Genomic DNA, 20001 nt, shown 5'->3' with positions numbered 1-20001 from the left:
TGCCTCTAATCGCGCGTATAACCTAGTGCATCGATCCACGCCTCATTAGGCGCTCGACGATCGAGCTAATCGTTACACTCTTGCAATTAGACGCGTTCGATGATCGTAACGATTTTTTGTTTTTTTTTTCTCTTTTTATTACGTTCCCATGTTGAATCGAATCTCATTCGTTGATGTAAAAAGGTGAAAATTTCCTCGTCGGGATGATTTAACATAATGTAAAAAGGATGAGGATAGGTAGGACGGGATCGCGGAAGAGGTGTAATGAATGGTTTTACGACGCACTTCGTAACCTCACGCTCTGTGCAAGGCTTCGGATGTGAATCCTCGGTCCTTCGCCTGGCGCCGCGTCCTTTGACTGCCCACCCCCCCGTGTGCCAAGGTGGTCCGGGGATGGGGAAACCCCGTGGAGTCGGCCCCCGGCGGCATTACTCGCCTATCAATCTCCCCGGGGCGGCTGCTGGGCGGCGGAACGTCGTCCTCGTCGTCGTCGGCGATCCGCGCGTTCCTCTTCCTCTTCGGTTCTTCTCGACGATCCTTCGCCGCGCAGCAGGTTATGCTAAGTCGCCCTCGTCGCTACCGCCTTCTGCAGAATCGCTTTCGAATAAAAAGATCTCCGTCGCGGTAAGAAGGGAAGTGGAGGGGAATAAGAACGGGACGAGGCAAGAGAACCGCCGACGGATGGACCGGCAGGATATTGCGATCCCGCGTGTTATGCTGCACCGAGGCTTATAAAGGAGCCCCCCCCCCCCCCCCCCTTCCTCCTCTTCCTCTTCCTCTTCCTACCTACAACAAGCCGCGAGCTGCGGAGTAAGAATACTGCAAGTCCTCGACGAGGGGAGGATCGAGAATCGGTTCGAGTCGGACGCAGAAGGAGATCGTGAACGGGAACGCTGAGAACCGCGAGCGAGGCAACTGCGCAACGCACCAAGGTGATCTTCGTCCCTTCGGCCTTGCCGGCGCCGTCGAGGCGACGCGATCTTCGAGAGTCCATTGCCGTAAGCACGGTAGCTCGAGGAAGAATCGGTTGCGATACCGTCGATCTCCTTTATCTCTCTCCTCGTGTGATTCTCGGCTTGTCTTCATTCCGCTAGTCGACGAGTCGATTCAATTCCGACTTCTTGTATACATTATACGTGTATGGAGCTTATACCCAACCGTGAAGCGGCGGATCGTTAGCGGCCGCATTCCGCAAACCTCTGCCCAATGGCTACAAGTATTATAGTCCGGTCTTCGGTTCCTTGTAATACACGGAAATAAATCAACCGCGATTCAATTACTCCACCGCAGTTGCGACCCTTTACTTACTACACGCGATCAACGCTGCTCGCGTTAATGAGCATCCATCGGTGTAATGTCAGATTATAGTGGAAATGCGGTTCGAGGTGTGAGGTAGTAAAAAGATACTCTGTCGACCATACCGGAAATAAATTGATCACAGAAAGAGTACCGGATATGTATACTAGAAAGTGCAACTTCCTCGTGCTAATTCTGAGAAACTGATATTCTCTTCTCTCTTGGAATAGTCACCACTTCCGTATTATTTCACGGTACGAATGTCCTACTTGGTAGGGGGGGTTTATGCTCGCGCGGTTGATTCTGAGTATCGCATAATTTGACCTGATCGCAGGAAACGAAGTAACGCAAAGCTTCTGTCCACGGTCCGTCTAACCATCAACGGTTACGACCGCTGGTAGATGCGTCAGCTGAAGCTCTCGTGTCTCGTAGTAGGTATCCAATATCTGCTTGCCCAGAGTTTGCGGATCTCTAAGTAACGTTGATACTGCGACTATTTTGTGTACAGTACGTACTACACGGTTATTTGCTGCTGAATTGCCGGATTGTGCGCTTACAGGGTTTCGTTTGGAGTTTTAACCTGGATCTTGTTTCGTTTCCAGGCCGAAAGCCTGAAGCTGCAACGTACTTGATGGATTGTTCTAATCGTAGGGCGTCTAATAGAAAAGGTGTGACAGATGCGTTCCTATCTGCATCCGTTCCTCTATGATCTCGCGGTATTTATATGTATATATGCGCATACCCGCTGCGTGACTTAATTAATAACTGTAAGATTTCATAATTAATACACGATTCGATCCATCTTGAGACTTTTATCTCTCGATGGAACTCACGGTCGTCATACCGATAACGTCCCAACCTATGCTGCGGCACGGCACGCGGTTGATTAAATTATAAAAAAAAAAACATGTCCCTGCGAAGGCTGAGATACACGGAGTGTCACGTCAAAATCGTTCCTCTCACTCCAGATGTCTTCTACCACGGGGAATTCCAGGATGTGGCCGAGACTGTCGTTTCACCTCGAGAATACCGAGAGCTGCCCTTTTACACAAAGTGGCTACAGCCACCAGCCGTGGTCGGTTCACCGCCGTTTACGACTTGGGAAATAAACAAATCCCGGACACCGAGTAATTGAAGATTCCTCTATCTCGGTTAAATTAATGATACTTATTATTGCCAGATGTAGGTGCGATAATTGGAACCCTCTCTCTCTCTCTCTCTCTCTCTCTGCGCGTTACTAACTCACGCCTACGTATGTGCTCGAGTCGTGGAGCGTCTATCAGCCGACCTGCCCTATCTTCGTTCTAGGAAGCCTTACCGAGAGATTAGACTTGCCCCCGATACGGGATCCCTTCGACGATCCGTCAGACGCTGGCACGTCGTCTACGTGTACGTTGTGTAAACAACGCTGGTATTTATCTGACTGTTATAGTTGCAGCCGCGGTAGATATCCACTGCCTACTTTGTTAAGCCAGACATCCAGGATTCATCAGTTTTCATTCTGTTTATCTTCCCTGATCAAACTCTTACCACTTTGGGTTCAAAGAACGTCGGAAGCTTCCCAGCTTCGTCGACTGCGTCAGGGTCTTCCGTCTTCTACATAAAAAAAAAAAAAAATAAACCGTTGAGAATTCTCTCACACTGTGGGATACCAATAAAGGTAAGTGAGACCCAATTAGAATTGGTCGTAAACATTGCATTTTTCTTCTCGTATTCGTGAATATCTACTGAAAAGTCTGCCGGAGAACTCGTCTCTTTTTCGCACGTGGGAACGAAATCACGACGAGCCGGTGGTTCGACGCTTGTTGTACACTTTGGTTGGTACACCTATGTCGATACGTCTATAACACAAGCTGCAGAAAGACGCCCACCCACGTTGCACACCCCGATGCGTACGTGCATAACAGAGGCAAAGGATGCATAATAACAGTAGGTCCTCTCACCATGGTTCCTGTTTGCGTGTGTGTGCGTGTGTGTATGGTGCACACGCAACTGGCGACTGTTCGCCTCACGACCAAAGTTCGCTCGAGTATGTAGCGACACACACTTGTGTGTAGTGGCGGTGTATTTATGTCGCTGCGTTTTCGAGTACACTCGCACCGAGTAACTTGCACCGGGTATTCGAACGAGTGCATGTAAGGCAATTATCCGTATTAACATAGCAGACCCGGTGGTCCTTGGGGTCCTTCTGCCCGCGCCATTTTGCGGTCCCGCGACAGTGCTCCGGCATCATCCACTTGCCCACGTCGCCTCGTTTTCGAATGCATCACGCGGACACCCGTCAAGTAATCGTCTTGCGGTCGCCGAATGGAGAACGGAGAACGGAGAAGCGTGTCTTAATTCAACCATTCTTTAATATCTTTCATCAAGTTTGGACCCTCGTTTTATTAATACCGTTAGGAGGAGAAGGAGCAAATGGTTTAAGAGCAGGTTTCTGGATCTTGAAGAGATCAAGACGACGACGAACGTGAAGCTTGAGGAATTAAACGAAGCCCGTTCCCCGAAGTGTAGATTCCACATCCCGGTGCTGCTGGAATTGGAATAAATGCAGCTACGCCGCGATGCCAATTTAAAGTCAATTTCAGATAGAACCTCGTAACAAGGTCCGAGCTCGGATAAGAAGGAGAAGGCGGAGGAGGAGGAGGAGGAGGAGGAGGAGGAGGAAGAAATTGCAATTCCATGAGAAATTCAAACTTGTGCATCGTGTTGAGATATCGAAATCTCCGAATGCACTGCAGCTGCATGTGGCGATGCGTGTAATGATTTGAATGAGACGGTGTGGCTCCCCTGCGTTCTCGATGCACGCGGCATCCGTTTTCCCTGCCGCAGAGCTGCAGAGCTACAGCGCGAGAGAAGAGTATCGACAAATCTCGAGAGACGGGATCGCTATCGCTTCGCTACCTGAGGGTTCGCAACATCTTTTAAACCAACCCGTATGAGACCCTCGGACTTTCTCGTTAGCGAACGTATTATGCTATCTGCGGAGGCCTGCAGCGTGATGCAAACGCGTGCAAGTCGTTTCTGCGGCCGGACATTCGCACGCGTCAGTGCGTGCGGCCAAGGCGAAGGCCGTTTTGCGCACCTAGGTTTGAACGGCTATCTTCTCTTCGGTTCCTACATCTCCATGCCGAAGACCGGCGTCGTAAAAGTTGACCGCTTGATCGTTATCCAGCCTCTTGCATTCGCCCCCTTATCGCGTTTGTTATTCTCCTTTCTCTTCTTCTTCTTCTTCTTCTTCTTCTTCTTGTCCTTCTTGTTCTTCTTCTTCTTCTTGTCCTTCTTGTTCTTCTTCTTCTTCTTCCACCTCCTCTTCTTCTCCGCGGCGCGCAGAAGTTCTAACTGCTAGGTATTGTAATTAGCAGAGTTGAGATAACGAACCGGATTACCACTTAGCTCGGCACTGAGCCACAGGAATTAAACCATTCAAACTCACGAAGATTGTTGATTACCACCTTTTTAACCGCCCTCAGGATATCGTATTATATTACATATACCATATATAGGTGAGGATGATGACCGACCTCTCAAACCTACCACGTATACCTATAGGTGTCGAAAACGACGAGCCGAGGTCAGTGGAGGTCAAGGGACGCTGAGGTCCTTCGCTCGAGCAAACGAAACCTTGGGTGGTCCACTTCGGGTTTAAAACTACCACGCTTTTCCTTTTGCGGAATACGACCGCGACCGATATCGACGATACTGGAAGCAGAAGAGGCTTTTTTTCCCACAAGAATCCCAGCGAGATTCGTTCCTCCGTAACGTTTGTCGAGTCCATAAACTCGCTGCCGCTTCAGCATTTCGGTCGCGACGTACGTTCGAAGCGGACGCTGCCGTGGCGTTAAAATCGTAAATCCATACGTGTAACTGCCGAAACGTGAGGGCGATAATACCGCGGCTGTTTAGCGGCTAGAAGAGGCGGTTGTGTACATTTCGGAGCTTTTTGCTTTGGCGACTAGACACGTACCTTCGGTAGGTAACTTTGTATATACTTGCTGCGGGAACGAATGTCCGTTATAATCGTCAGCTCGTACACGTATTATCAGGTCCATGCATGTCTTTGCTTTATACGTGAAATACAATTTAACGCAAGCTTTTTCTTTCATTCTTCTTTACAGATCTCGCTGACAGCAATCTATTCCAGATGAACGGCGTTACCTCTTTTTCTCAGCTACTATTCGACGTCGCGAGGCAGCAGGTCTTCGTCGGTGCTCGGTAAGTCTTGGTAATATTCATATTTTTACACTAAATCAACTCGGGATACAAGGTTGAGGAGAAGGAAAAAGCTTCGCAATGAGTCATGCGCCGCGCGTAACTACTTTCTGCGCATTCATCTCTTCTTGTTTATATCTCGTCGGAAATGTTTATCGTTGGAATATTGTAAAAAGAGTATGAACTGAAAATTGGTCCAAGTTATACAGGGAAAAACTGACCGCTCGGTGTTGTCTTCACAGTCTACATTATTATACCACTACAGCTTGTGGTTATAATTTACTAAGAATTTTTTCGGCCCTTGGTTGCTCTGCGCAATTTCCCTACGGCTCGGATCTTACCTACTAGTATGCAAACGTGTTTCTTCACGGCGCATAGACTTCGGGTGTCTCGTAAATACTCCTCGTTATCGGACCGTTGGATTACATATACCTACACACGATTCCGATTTGTGTATGTGTGATATACCGCGGCTCTCTCATACTCGGCTTCTGGAGGCAGCAGCCCCTTAAAGCCGTTCGATTCTTTTTTCTAATCTCAGAATAGATTCCCGGTAATTGGCCGGCTCCGTCTCTTTATACGCAAACGTTCGTTTCGTCTCTGCACGATATAAACGTTCTAGCGCGCCTTCTCAGATTCCAAAACGCTAACCAACCTCGGCCGGTTATTACATTCGCACAATTATACCGCGAGCACGGCTCCAGACACAACAGAACAATTATATTCGCAAAACACCCTCGCCTCGACACTTTGCTATAAACCGGGCCAAATATCACGCTCTCCAATGTACTTCATTCTACATGTACACGATATTTTGCTTCTGGATTTGAGGTTCTAAAGTTCTTGAGGGGGGACTAAAGCTAGCCTCGGTAAGATCAAAATTATCCATACCCATCTGACCGGAAGATAAAAAATTCCAATGATGCCCGTTGTGAGATTGGGAAAATTTTTAAATGATCCAAGCAAGAGCGTAAAAAATGAACGCGACGCTAATGGCAATTTATTTCTTTAAAATATGGTCAGATAAAATTCGTTCGAACTCAAGTGCGGAAAACATTAGATCGACATTCAAGCACATTACCGGTCAATATACATATATCGTGCGGTGTGGTCTGTTGGATAAAAATGGATCTCCGGCACTTGAGTAAGTTATAGGTTACACGACGATTAATAAATTAAGAAACTTCAATTCTCCCGCAGATAGTTTAAACGATCTTATATCCCGTAAATAGCGATTATACCATTACATTCCGATCGTTGAATATAACGACTATCGGAATATCTTTGTGGATAAAATACACATATTTACGTCGGTCGAGAGATGAGATATTAATTTGAGGAACGCGAAGCGCATGCCTGCAGTGTAACATTATGCGTCAGTGTGTTGGTAGATCTATACTAGAAAGAAGAAAAAAATATATATATTCGGACCGTTTTACGATGAAAAGGGATAGAGAGAAGAAAAAGTACAGACAAAACGTAAGGCTTGTCCTCCTGATGAAATTTCAATTCCGTACGTCGTAAGAGGGGAAAAAAAACGAAAAAGCTTAGGAATAAGGAACTCATAAAAAGGCAGCAAAGTCAGAGGATGAAATAAGTATGTAGGTAGAGGTATACCTACACAGACTTCACATTGTAAAATCGGCGCCGTACGGCTGCGGGCAACGTTTTACGTAATTATCTAAATCCCGCGCAGCATCTCGGCACGGATTGCCCAAGATAAGGCCCCGCCGTCGAGTTCTCGGGCCCCGATGCACGCCGGAGAAGGTCCGCGTCTTCAGCGCGCGTTGCGCGCGGCTATTACGTGTGGGTGGCGAGACGCGTGCCTCTCAGAGCCTTCTCCGCCTCTCGTCATCGGGGGAAAGGGAAAAGGAAGGATACGCGATCCAGGAGAAGAGCGGACCCCTGCAGCCACTGCTGCCCAACGTTTCACCGGAGATTGTAAAATCTCCGCATTCAGCTTCCATCGGGACTTAACTCGCGAGCATTATAACGGCCGTAAACTCGCACCCACGCGCAGGGCCTCATTAGGCCCCGGAGGAACTACGGCCCTTTACCGTATAACGTTGCGCAAAAATTACTATTACTATTACTGCCGACCGTTGGAGCGCGTTTTAGTTGTTCCTGTGGAACTCGTTGGTCAACTTAATCAACCCTGACGATAGTACGTTAAAATCTTATATTTATGCACCGGTAGTTTGAGCGTTTTTTTTTTTTAGGTATTTCAATTTCCCACCAATGTAATAAAAATTACACTCGCGAAGAGCTGAGCTTTATTTTCAACTCTAGCTTGCGCGGTGGCTAATTAGAATTTTACACCTACTTTGGTGACGGATGAAAATTAAGAAGGTTAAAGTCAGTTGGGAATAATTAGACAAGACTTTTTGGTGATTTTATTGCGATATTTTAGTAGCACATCGAGTATACATCGAAATAATATGTTCTTAGGATTATACGGTGATTTTCATGTAAAAGTACACAAAAATTTTAAGAAAATCATTGAGGCTTCCGAGCATACAGATTTAATAAATCTAATCAAGATCCGACGTAATCACATGTCGAAATCGAGCGAAAAACTATTACATTTCAACTCGTCTGAAACCTTTTTAATATAACGGTTTCTGAATTTTACCTCGAAGTTTTTACAACACAGGTTATAAGAAATCTCGCTGCGAGGCGTATTCAATTTAATATATCCAACGATCGTTGCAGTGATGAAAATAAAAATGAATAAAGAATCTTAAAAAGGAACCCGGTAAAGGTAGGACATAAAATTTCCGCACTGCGGCAGGAGACGGAGAGACAGGCGATCGGTGCCACGCGGGGTCGTTATCGGGCTGCAGATATACATATATTATACATACGTATGTGTAGCAGGGGAAAACAACTTTTCGTTGAAAGAAATCGAGGACGACGTGAGCAATCTGGTTTGCGACAGGTAAACGCGCGTGCAGCACTTGCGTGGCTACATCTACCCTGTCCTATCCTATCAATTTATCCGCGTGTGCGTGCGTGTGTGCAAAAAGCCCGAAGCTGCATCTCGATCGGGAAAAGAGAGGTGCTCGGTGCGGTAATGTCGTAACGTACCTTGTATACCTATCCACCTACCCGACCTACGGGTACGTGGGCAGGGGCTAATAACTATCGTTCTATTAATAGGCCTCGGGTGTGTCCTATTTTCTAATATCACATCCATCGCTCTCCCCGGCTTCGTGCGCATGCTTTATGCATCAGGCATGCAACGTTTGCTTAAAAACGCATATACACACATGCACGCGGAGCCCAACTCTCGCACGGTCCACCAGTCGCTAATTGCGTGGGCGCGATTATTATACGTCTGCAGTTTATACGCGTACGTGTTTTCTCTGCGTATTATACGTAAATACAGTAACGTGTAAACTGAACGTTTTAATTTTCGCGGATTTTCGACCCCGTTCGTAATTAACTGTACATACGTACGTACGATCGACGTACCGTTCTTTACACTTATTACCACCCGTGTGGGTTCGTTGAGACGCCGTATCCAAATCGCAAGCTCGGATCATCCGCTATAATTTGCTGCGCAGTCGACTGGATCGGTGATGAATACCTGCAATAAAATAACAGACTCCCCTGAACTCAGGGATGCGATTTCAGAGTACAGGTGTGAGTGTTGATTAATAGAAGGTGACACGTTATATACCCGAAGGGGGCGAGGAAGAAAAATGCCGTGAATATCTCAACGTGTGGCAAAGAACAGCACGGCGCAGCGGCTAATCGTGAGTTCCGAGCTTGCACGCGAGTGAGACCAAGTTTAAGCGCTGTGGACGTGGATTACACACCGAGAGAAGACGGTACGTTGGATGTGTAGGTATGGACGAATGCACGGCATAGCTTTACAACCGGGACAAATTGTTACGAGTCGATTTGTCCTCCGAGTACCTAACTATGTACATCCGCGGTATACATACCTGTAATACGTGAGCATATGGACTATCGTTTATTTTCAAATCTTTCTCGCGTTTTGAATACCTGCTTGCCATTATGTGCGTATATACAGGTACTCGCATAGTCGCCGCTTCAGCTACCGTTGGTGCCGCTGAACATCGCGGGGCTCGTCTCACTTCGCTTAAACTAAATCTGTTCCTTTTCCCGATAAATTCATGACTTGATTGTGGTCCTCTTTCTTCCTTTCTTCCTTCCTCGATCCGATGTCCTCCCATTCGAGCACAACCTTTGACGACAATAGGCAATCGTTACGTGTTTGAATCTCTTACTGTCCGTGCAACTCTGCGCTAACAATAAGGTACACGTCTACGTATAATACCTGTCGCTGCAGAAAGCGTTGCACAATGGATGATCATCACGCGTGCTTGAGGTGTAATAAAGCTCAACCGCGCGCCAACTCGGGCCTGCGTCTTCCACGTTATCCTAAACATAAGAGGATACGGGAGGAGAGGAGACGGAGGTTGCGTTTCTTTTGCGGTACCTAGATCCATGTACATACCTACACACTGTGTATTGTTACGAGGCGCGTGGCACACCCCGTATTTGTTTAACTTTTTGACGTCTGCTGGCTGCGACGTCGTCGTGTCGTAACGCACGAGCTTGCAGGTACGACACTCGATATATTATATGCAAACTACACCGAACCTCGGCCCTTCCCACATCCCTCTGCACCTTGAGCCCATTGTGACTTTCTTGTTGTCACTCGCGTCATTGCGCAGAGCTCGGTGTTACACTCTTGTTACGAACGCCGTTGTACAACGAATTAAATATCAATGAACTTGCGACGGGTCGATTAGCATGAGACGGAGAAAAACGTAGCGGAGCTCTTATACGTACACAACGGAAGTTTTGACGAATCTTGCTGAATGTATATAGAGGGTGGCTATTAATAATACTGATTTCACAACGTGAAATATTATCCTAACACGTCAAATCGAGGCGTGAAAAGTCGAATGAACCGCTAATGAAAAGGTACGAGGCCTGCGAGGTTCGATATACGGGGTTTTGCGAGGCATGGCCTCTCGACTTTCTTGTACCCATAACTTCCGGTCAACGAAGAAGAAGGAGCCTGTACGTATTAACGATACAATATGCACGCAAGTCGATGAACCTTCCAGCGTACGTGCAGTATATCAAGGTGGGTCGAGTCGAGGGACGTGCACGCCTGATACTTGACAGTAATAAAAACAGTTTCTCTCTGCAAATGTGCATCAGGGTGTGCAGCAACGTGCTTTACAGGAAACGTCGCCGTCAGCGACAAACGCAAGCTAACACAAGCTAGCGTTGCACGCGTTGGGTACATGACGGTACCTAATGTGTAGTTGGAATGGGTACTGTAGGTACCTACTCCAGATTTACATCGCAGTTTCATATCCACCGTGTGTGCTCGTTGGTATCACGTGTTGCTGTTACCAGTTTTACCGTGTATAACGCGTTTGAATGCATCGCGTCACAATCCTCCTTCCGCGGTACCTATCCGGAGACCTGCATCACGGATTGATTCGATGTGCAACGCTCGCCACTCTTAACGACGACTCATCACGGAGTTAGCCTTGCGGAAAATCACGAGCCGCCGCGTTTAATCCCGTGCAGCTATAATGGGAAATCTGATTCGAATCGAGATTTCCATACACGCATTATGCTCAATGTACAGTTACCCAATGGGTACTACTCCGTGAGCGAAAGGTTGTGCAGCGCGAATTCGTTGATTGTTATAATACCTTTGATGCGGTTTATTATTCGATTTTTTTACTATGTTCCGAATATTTGATATTTCTGATGTGTCCCAGTAGCAGAGTTGAGTAAAATCAATGGAGGAGAAAGAGAAGAATGAAATTTATCTGTTTGGTAATTTGAAGTCTGAAAATAATCCCTTTTCATGGTACACGAATACATGCCCATGTACCAAATGATCTCTAATTACAATCATCACATACGCGCAGAAATAATTTCGACGTTGAATCTCGACGAATTTACGATCGTCAAGTCCTGGCGAATGAGCCACAGCCGTAATCGTTGGTGCCAAGATGATCGATGCGCAAACTTTCCTTCTCCAGGAGGCTGGAAATAGCTGCTGCAGTTCGAACGGAGGAAAGAGAAGATGCGGATCCCTTTCGCGCACTGCACCGAGAGATATCTGTAATGCCAGGAGACTCGCGTTAGCTTCACGGGCCCCGCCTATCGCCTTCTAAGGAGGCTCTACCTGGGCCTTATAGCCTCTGCTGCACCGGCTTCAAGCACGCACACAATTCTCGCGCGAGAATCGGACCCGCGATTGCCGGTGGAGTCGGAACGGTTGGGATCTGGGACCTGGGAGTTGGGAGTTGGGCCTGGCGGCATTCGCGACGTGGGCCGCATGTAGCCGCGGCCCACGGCCGACTCTCGGGATCTCTGAATCTTAACGCCTTGTCTACCTCACGCCCGGCATCTCGGGACGAATACGCGACAGTCACTGTCGCGTGCCGCTCACGGAGGAAAGATAAAAAGAGGAAAAAGATGTTGTCGAGTATCGTTCTTTTTGGAACTCTGGACTTGTCACACTCCGATATGCCGGCCCTGCTGCAACTTTTGAGATGAAAAGGAGGATTTTTTTTTTCGTACAAAGGAATCGGGGGAGAAAAGCCTTTTCTACAAGTCAAAAATAATTGTCGTTTTTCGAAAAATATTTGTGCCTGTTGAGAAGGAAGAAGTTTACGATCGAAGGTATGCAATTTCAGCAGTCATCCGTCCGTTGGCGATTTTGGAAACATCGTGGATTCGAATTTTTGTTTCTTGAATTTCGTGTTTAAAAAATACTTATATTATTATCAAACCTGGTTGCAACAAATAATTTAAACCTATCGAGATTTCTCAATGGTTTTAATTGGGAATTCTTGACTGAAATACATGTTTCTTATTTACTGACTACTACGATATTATTCCCCATCAAATCACTGCATTTTTCTTAAATTATCTCGCTTTTTGTATGCGTACACAAATGTTTCATAAACACGATTCGATCCGTTTAAAAACGTTCGGTTCTAGATTAATTTTTCGTAAGAAATCCAAAACTCTACTTGCTGTATAAATCGAGTCGATAGTTATACCCGTTTTAATTCCGATCAATTCTTTTAGACGATTTTTTTTTTTTTTTTTAATCTAATTTAACCAACGGAGCACACACGTGTCGATTTTCTCATTTCACTGTCGATTTTTCGTGAACTAGAAGAAGGGAGAAAGTGCGGCACGTTGCACGCTGACGGGAACTGATCGTAGATTCGTACATACGTGTGAAACGAGGTAGTCTAGTGTAGGCTGCAGCTTTATATCCTATAACTCTCCAGCAACCTATAAGCAAGAATTGCTGGTTAATAATTGACGTTGCGTCTAGACGGGTGACCCGGTGCCGACGCTAATCGCGTAAAAGCCTCGGTCGGGATTTCCTGCTGGAGGGTGGCGACTGAAGTAAGCCGACTAACTTATGGTCCGAGCTGCAACCGGGACGAAATGCCTTATTTTGACAGGCGTTAAGTTTTATTCCTCCGGGCACCCTTGCTATTCCCGTACAAGTAATGCCTTCCTGCAACGGTGAAAGCGCGCGAATTTACACGCGATACGCGAATGCGATTGTTGCTTCGGGTTCCGGTTAGCGAATCGGCGTGTTCGGTCGTTCCTTCCTTTTTCAGAATCGGATGATTTGTACCAAATGAACTTTGCTCTCTTAGAATATTGAACACCCGCCTAAGTCACAGAATTCGATAACTTTTCACGTTGCTTTTGAATTTTCCCAAATTTCAGACTAAGCATCGATACTCGGAAGCTTGAAAAAAAAAAGACAAAAAAAAAATCAACAATCCTGCATTAAAATATATTCAAGTCACGTTCAACCACGCGAATCGTGATACCGAAGCCTGTTTATTCCACTCGTGGCTTCCAGGTGTAACGAATCGCGATCCCGGGTCAAATTTCGATGGGGTGAATATCAGCCGGTGAGATAGCTTAATTAAGCGAACCGGCGCGATGGGATTTTAGCGCCCGCGAGTTGGATTTATGCAGATTCGCGAAGAAGAGCCCGAATGTGCGATCGTTAAGACTCGGCGAGTAGCTCGCGCATGCAAATCCGATCTCCCTTTGCGATAGCTTCGGCTCTCATGGCGCCGAGCTGCAGCACCGCAGAATTCGCTTTTACAAGGGGGGATGGTTGGGCTGCCGGCTTATCCATGACGCTTATAAATATTAAACGGTCCACGAGCCACGACGCAAGTATACATCTATCTTATACTTCTCCTCCTCGCATCTCGATAGCGCAGCTCTATAATATTAGCGCTGCAACGACGATCCGGGACGTCGACGTGTAATAACAGTGTTTCGGTGATACGCTGCGCACACCCCGAACAAGCCCGACCGCAACGAGCAATTACATCTCATTTTGCTTGATTCTTCTTGCCGAAGCGAAGCCTGTGCACGCCTGCACAAATCCAACGACGTGAAATGCTTACAAGGATTTTTATGCCCGTATGCTAATTCTCCAATGCGATTCACGGACCTTATCGAGGCTACGGCCGCACCGCCTCGATTCAGTTTTGACAGAGAAGAACGACGGGTAAAATTTATTCCGATTAATGCACTGCTTATCTTGGCTTTGAATAAATTATGAAAAATTCAGTTACAAGGTAAAAAAAAAAAAAAAATCACTTCTTTCGTATTTCACACAACAATTGGCATATACTCGTATAATATCTACGATTTTCAATCAAATCTTTGCAATATAAACGTGTTGTTACAGAATTCTATACAATAAAAGTTACGAACTATGTTACGGGCAATTTGATCGGGTAGAAAATTACAAGCAAAGAGCTGAGAAGACAAATATCCGTATGTAAGATGGGATGAATAAATATCGGCTGCATTATTATATCGCACGGTGCGGTACCTCGTGTAAATATCTATATACATATGTTACGTATAAAATAAACGAAGTACACGGTGAGGATATCGGTAAGTCCGCAAGTGAGTTAAGCTGGAGGGTATAAGAATCGTAGCGCGAGGACCACGCCTCTAAAGATAGCGATAGAGAGCCTCAGGTGCGGCTTATCTCCGGCACTAACTTTGCTCTCCCGACGCACGGTGCTGTATTTTCCAGGCTTTTATTTGTCGCTCTTGTTCCATTTTGTTTTTCTTTTCTTTTCTTTTCTTTTCGTCATCTCTTTTCTCAGCCTCTTTTTTTTGCCATATCGTGCGAAAAGCGCGTCCGCAATATCGGGCTCTGTATGCACCGGTGCTATTTCTATCGACAGGTCTCTCTCTCTCTTTCTTTCTTTCTTTCTTTCTTTCTTTCTCTCTTTCTTTCACCGGTTCTTGTGTAGACGTATAAACGCGACGCCGCAACGATCGGCGCCCACTCATCTGCATATTTGCCGTTTCGTTTCGTTTATCGTGGGCATTGTACGACGTTCGGATTATGTGGATTTTTTCTTCTTTTCTGCATCATGTCGCGAGCAAAGGCAAATTCCGCACAACTTCTCACCTGACTAAAATAGACGCCGCAGCTGTGATTCCAGGCATTGTTATTATTATTGTTATTGTTGTTGTCGCATGCATTGGTAATCGGAGGAAAGGGTGGTGGATAAATTCTACAATGTTTAAAAGAAAAGGAATTTGCAATACCTGCAGCTACAACTCACGTAAATATTATTTTTATACTTCGGTAAAATTGTTTTTATTATACCGTAACGTGTAAGCGACTTGGAATGCTGCAAGAAATGTAGCATGGATTGTTGAGTAGAAAATTACTCTGAACGGAAACAAAAAATTATTATTAACGAGAAACTAAACGTCTATATACACGTATACATATACACTGTAAACATTCATGCTTCTTCCCGTTAGTCATTACCAGACGTTCGAGTTTCCCGCCTCGATAAAACCAGCAACTGATTATTACACTTGACATTTATTTCTGCGATAATAACGTTTATTCATGTTTTCATTTCACAAAAATGTCCGTTGTTTTCTTAATTTTTAAACAATTTTGGCGATCTTGAAAATTTTGGCAGCAGACTTCCGTGTACGGTGAAAGAAAGGTGAAATCGCGAAGAAACCATTAAAGGCTATAAATTTTATCGTTTCCTGGATTTCACAGCCAAAGTAGAGACCGACCGATTTCTTGTTTCATATTTTCTACCGCAGGCAGTTTCTTTTCGCCAACTGCACCGCAGCCGCAACTCTGCGAGCTGTGTGCATAGAGAGCCGTACAGAGAGTTTCGTAATTGTCCTATAAGCAAAGTATAAACGTATGCAATGTAAAGTGTATTTGCGCCGCGTTGCGTCGTAGTTACTACAAGAGACGTACGTACTGAGCAGGAAGTAATCTGTTTCAATGTTGTTTCAATGCGACGTAGGAACGACGCGCGCTCTCAAAGCCGACGTGGTCCACAACCCTGGACTGCCGCTTCTCTTAGTGCCGAGGTTCTCGTCGGTCATCTCACAGGGGTACTTAAAAGCATGCGCAACCGTGACATCACGTATGTTCCATCCAGCTCGCTCTTCTAACTGATAAATTGGTGGGCAGCAAGTTGGTCTCAAATCGTGCTGCATACGGCACGGCTTGGTGGTGCCAACCTAATGATAACCCGGGAATTAGAGCAATGGAATATCTCACCACCTTCGACCGACAGATCTCAATCTGTCATTTCTCAAGTGCTTCCGCTCCGTTCTCGAAATTTCGTTGTAATTAGATTGAACGGATCTTACAGGCTTTCTGAAATAACTTGTTTTATCGCTAGTCGAGTACCAAAGTGTCAGGTTTCAAATGGCGGGGGTCAAAACTTGGAAGGGTGAATATTTCGAAACTTCAAACATACGAAAATAAAATAACGCAAGATGAATCGTTCGAAACCTTGATTTTCCAAAGTGTCACTGGTTAGATTTCACTCAAGATTTCGAACAATTCATCTTGCGTTATTTTATTTTTGCATGTTTCAAATTTCTAAGTTTTGACCCCCGCACCTTTGATTGAAACTTCATCGACGAGGTTTCGAAAACAACTCTCGGCCGCGTCGACGACAATAATTAATCGCGGGAACAATGCTTGGCGGAAACAGCTCTCGGCTTGTCATGTTCCTTGTGACAATGAGTGACTTTGTCCCGTTAACGGAAACGCGTGCAATCCAGAGGTTCCATTCCTCCGGAATGTTGGTCCGCACAAGGGTCTCTGTAAGAACAGGAGACACGGCGAGCGTTATTAATTGGAATGCAACGGCCGGCACTTGTACCGCTGTTAATAATAATTATTTATTAACCGCTGGAGCAATCGTAGACCAAGATTCGCCTACGCAGGCGCCGCGCTCCTTTCTGGCGCTAGAAAAGTCGTCGTTTATAGGCGCTCCAGTCTCGGCGAGGAAAACCGGGAGAAACAGAGAGAACGAGGAGAGAGAATTGACGGGAATGGGTATCGAGTCGCACGTGGGGCGCAGCTCAATTACCCGTGAATAAGCCCAACGCTGCAAACAGGGCCGTGTGAACCTGTCGTCACCTTATTAGTTTTAATACCGTAATACGACGACTCGGTCCTACCGTGTGCAAGTTTCCCTTTGTACTAATGAGCTGATATTTCCTCTCGTCACGATCTAACTCACAGATAAAACAAACGCGTGGGCGTTAAACCAGCCTCCGATGCGTATGTGATATGCAACACTCACACGCGTTTCTTACCTGTACACGTCTAATTCTTGTTATCACTATACGCTTGGCGCACTAACGGAAGCTGACGGAATTGATTGTTCAGCGCCTATAACGTGTTCATGAATCGCTCGGCTCTCTCTCTCTCTCTCTCTCTCTCTTTCGGTACATAATGCTAATCTGGCAATTAGTAGTTCTGAACGCGACTGCGTGCGCACGTTACGAGAACAGGTTAATTTAATCGAACGATTCGATACAAGTGCCAATATCTCATATCGCGAATTAATCAGGTTCTTGACCGCGGCTGCCGTGTATCCTGATCTAATACTCCTATCCACTCCGAAACCGGTACAAATTCTTCGATTCTTCGTTCGATGGACGTATTTTGTTTGTAAAGTTTTTACCGGCCATCTTTAATAGGAGCGGAACGCTGCACACCTGCGTAAAATATATTTTGCAATCACGGTGAAATTGGACATGATGTTTGTCGCATTTACAGTAAGATAAGCATCTTGTCGATGATTTACGATCGATCGAAGATTCTTTCAATAAATAATTTGGTCAACATCAGTGCAGTGTGAGCTAAGGCGGATCATCGGGCATTAAAGTCAATCAGGCTCAGAATCGTCGCGCAGAGATGCTTAATCCGAAAAGACGAAGTGGTTAATTAACTACGGTTCTTAAGTACTACGGATCGGAGTTTAAAAAAGTCCCGTTCCATCACCTCTCGTCATTCTCGCTCACCCCGAACATATTAGGTACGGAGAATCGGTATCGGCGGGATATTTGTCCTCGGAAAGTGCACGTATAGGAGGTTGAAAAAAAGTTGAAAGTGAAAAGAAAGAAAAACCGCGACGTATATTATACGGACGAATTTAAATCGACATCGTGTAACGCAAGGATAACGTGACCGGGATCTCAGGCGTATAAGTAGGGACTATTTATAAATCGATGATAATTTATAGTCGCTGCAGTTTGCCATATTTATTGCCTCCCAATCGGACGGAGAGCTATGTGCATAATGCAGCGTGATGCAGGGACGTACGAGCTGTTGCCGATTTTTCACCATCGCACCGATGCAATTCTCGCCCCGACGCACGCGTGCCTCTCGTACCATACGCGTGCACGCGTGTAAAACTGCACGCCTTACGAATCGCGTATCTCCCTTTCCACTGACGCGCAGTGCCACTTGGAGAGAGAACTCCTGGAGCGATCGAGGAATGCTGCCGTCTCTCCGCTTCAGGTTCAGTTGTAGATCAGGGACTGTTTGGGACATGGTCGCTGACCGGTACCCGATGGTGTAGAAAATGATGAAAAAATAAAAGATAAAAGGATCAGGGACTGCCTGTCTACTCGTTGATTTATTTATAACACTCGGTGGAGGATCCATTAGATACCGATCGATTACCGATCTCTTTCGCTGTATCATCCCGCGATGCACGCGCGTTCGGTATATGCAAATCGACATCAGATCGGCGCCTGCCTTTTACGCTATCGCGACAATTCTGTTCAACGTAGATTCACATGGTTTCTCGATCGAGAGTGCCAGCTTCTGCATATTATATGTTTCGCTTGAGCAACGTCTCGTTCGGAAGCCGCTACAACTCAATGTCCTCTACAAATCGTTACTCGATACTTGTTCAACCACTCCATTGTTATTTACCAACTACTTAATTCACCCGGCTGGTTATGCGGGTACAATTAGCCTGTCCCACGGTACTTCCCGACATATTTAGTATGGACAACAATCCCGCTATGCTCCGTTACCGTCCCTTTTAACGAGGACGGGAACGGAGGACGACCAAACGGACGCTCGTAAGGCGATAGAAAAAAAAAGAAACTGGCCTGCCAAGATTCTCGTGAATAGAAAAAAGATAAGAAAAAAAGAAATTCAGTTACAGCTGACATAATGATTCATACGTGCCCCGAATGAATGCTTCCTGAAACATATTACACGTAAGGGGACGAATAGTGCACCTGTGCGTTTGTAATTCTCAGCAACGTTTCTCACAATAAGAGGAGATGAAAACCACGAAAGTCACTCGTCTAACTAACGCATACCCGCCGCCTCTCTGCCTACATCTTTGCATAGAAATCACCGCTTACCAACCGTTTTCGAACTATATGGTATATATTATAGGTACACACACCTCCTAACTGGTAGTGTGTAACTGCTTTCTTGTCGAGCACGTAGCTCCTGAGGTACATACGTCTTTTACTTGCTTAACGTCAGGCATACCTAACGTGTAACGTGAAATTCGAGACTGATCGTCACGTCCGAATAAACGCTGCTGCTTTGGAAACTCTGTCCGGTACTCTATCTCTGAACATCGACCATCTCGATTTCTGATTACAGGGACAACTTGTTTCGACTAACGCTCAGCCCACTCACTGTCCTCGAGCACGCGCCCTGGACAGCGCCACCGGAGAAGGCAACCGTGTGTCAGGACAAGGGACAGAGCGCCGACGACTGCCACAACTACATCAAGGTGGTACTTAGCAACGGGAAAAGCCTCTTTGCCTGTGGCACCAACGCCTTCAGTCCCCAATGCACGTGGAGAGAGGTGAGAACTGAGAGATTTTTACATTTTATTTTTCTTCGAGACTGTTAGATCTGACGCTGGTTTGGTCGAGTTGCCGGATCAGGGGCCGTTGGTCATCAACGATATAAGAAGGCCTTGAAAACCTTCAGATTCTATTAATCCTGGTTACGTAAGTCCGGTCCATCCTGATCGCCGATTATAGTCATGACTCGTGATTAGCTGCAACAACGTGTGCTGGTAAACCGAATATTTTTTTGACCTTGAGCTGTCGTCGGTAATTGTGGAGCGTAAAAGCGTCCATTATAAC

At 46.0% G+C, this 20001-nt stretch overlaps 1 protein-coding gene across 2 annotated transcripts in view; it reads left to right on the top strand.

Annotated features, from left to right (window-relative positions):
* Positions 1 to 20001, top strand: part of LOC107227708 (semaphorin-5B) — an 86382-nt gene that overhangs the window by 58546 nt on the left and 7835 nt on the right. For both annotated transcript variants that reach the window (XM_046744174.1, XM_015668925.2), the window contains 2 exons: positions 5412 to 5508; positions 19508 to 19715. In XM_046744174.1, coding sequence (XP_046600130.1) covers positions 5412 to 5508; positions 19508 to 19715 — 305 coding nt within the window. The remainder of the gene's footprint in view (positions 1 to 5411; positions 5509 to 19507; positions 19716 to 20001) is intronic.

The sequence above is a fragment of the Neodiprion lecontei genome, chromosome 6 (assembly GCF_021901455.1).
Source record: "Neodiprion lecontei isolate iyNeoLeco1 chromosome 6, iyNeoLeco1.1, whole genome shotgun sequence".
Taxonomy (NCBI): Eukaryota; Metazoa; Arthropoda; class Insecta; order Hymenoptera; family Diprionidae; genus Neodiprion; species Neodiprion lecontei.
Note: the sequence above shows the minus strand (reverse complement) of the source record. Positions and strands in the feature narration are given on the sequence as shown.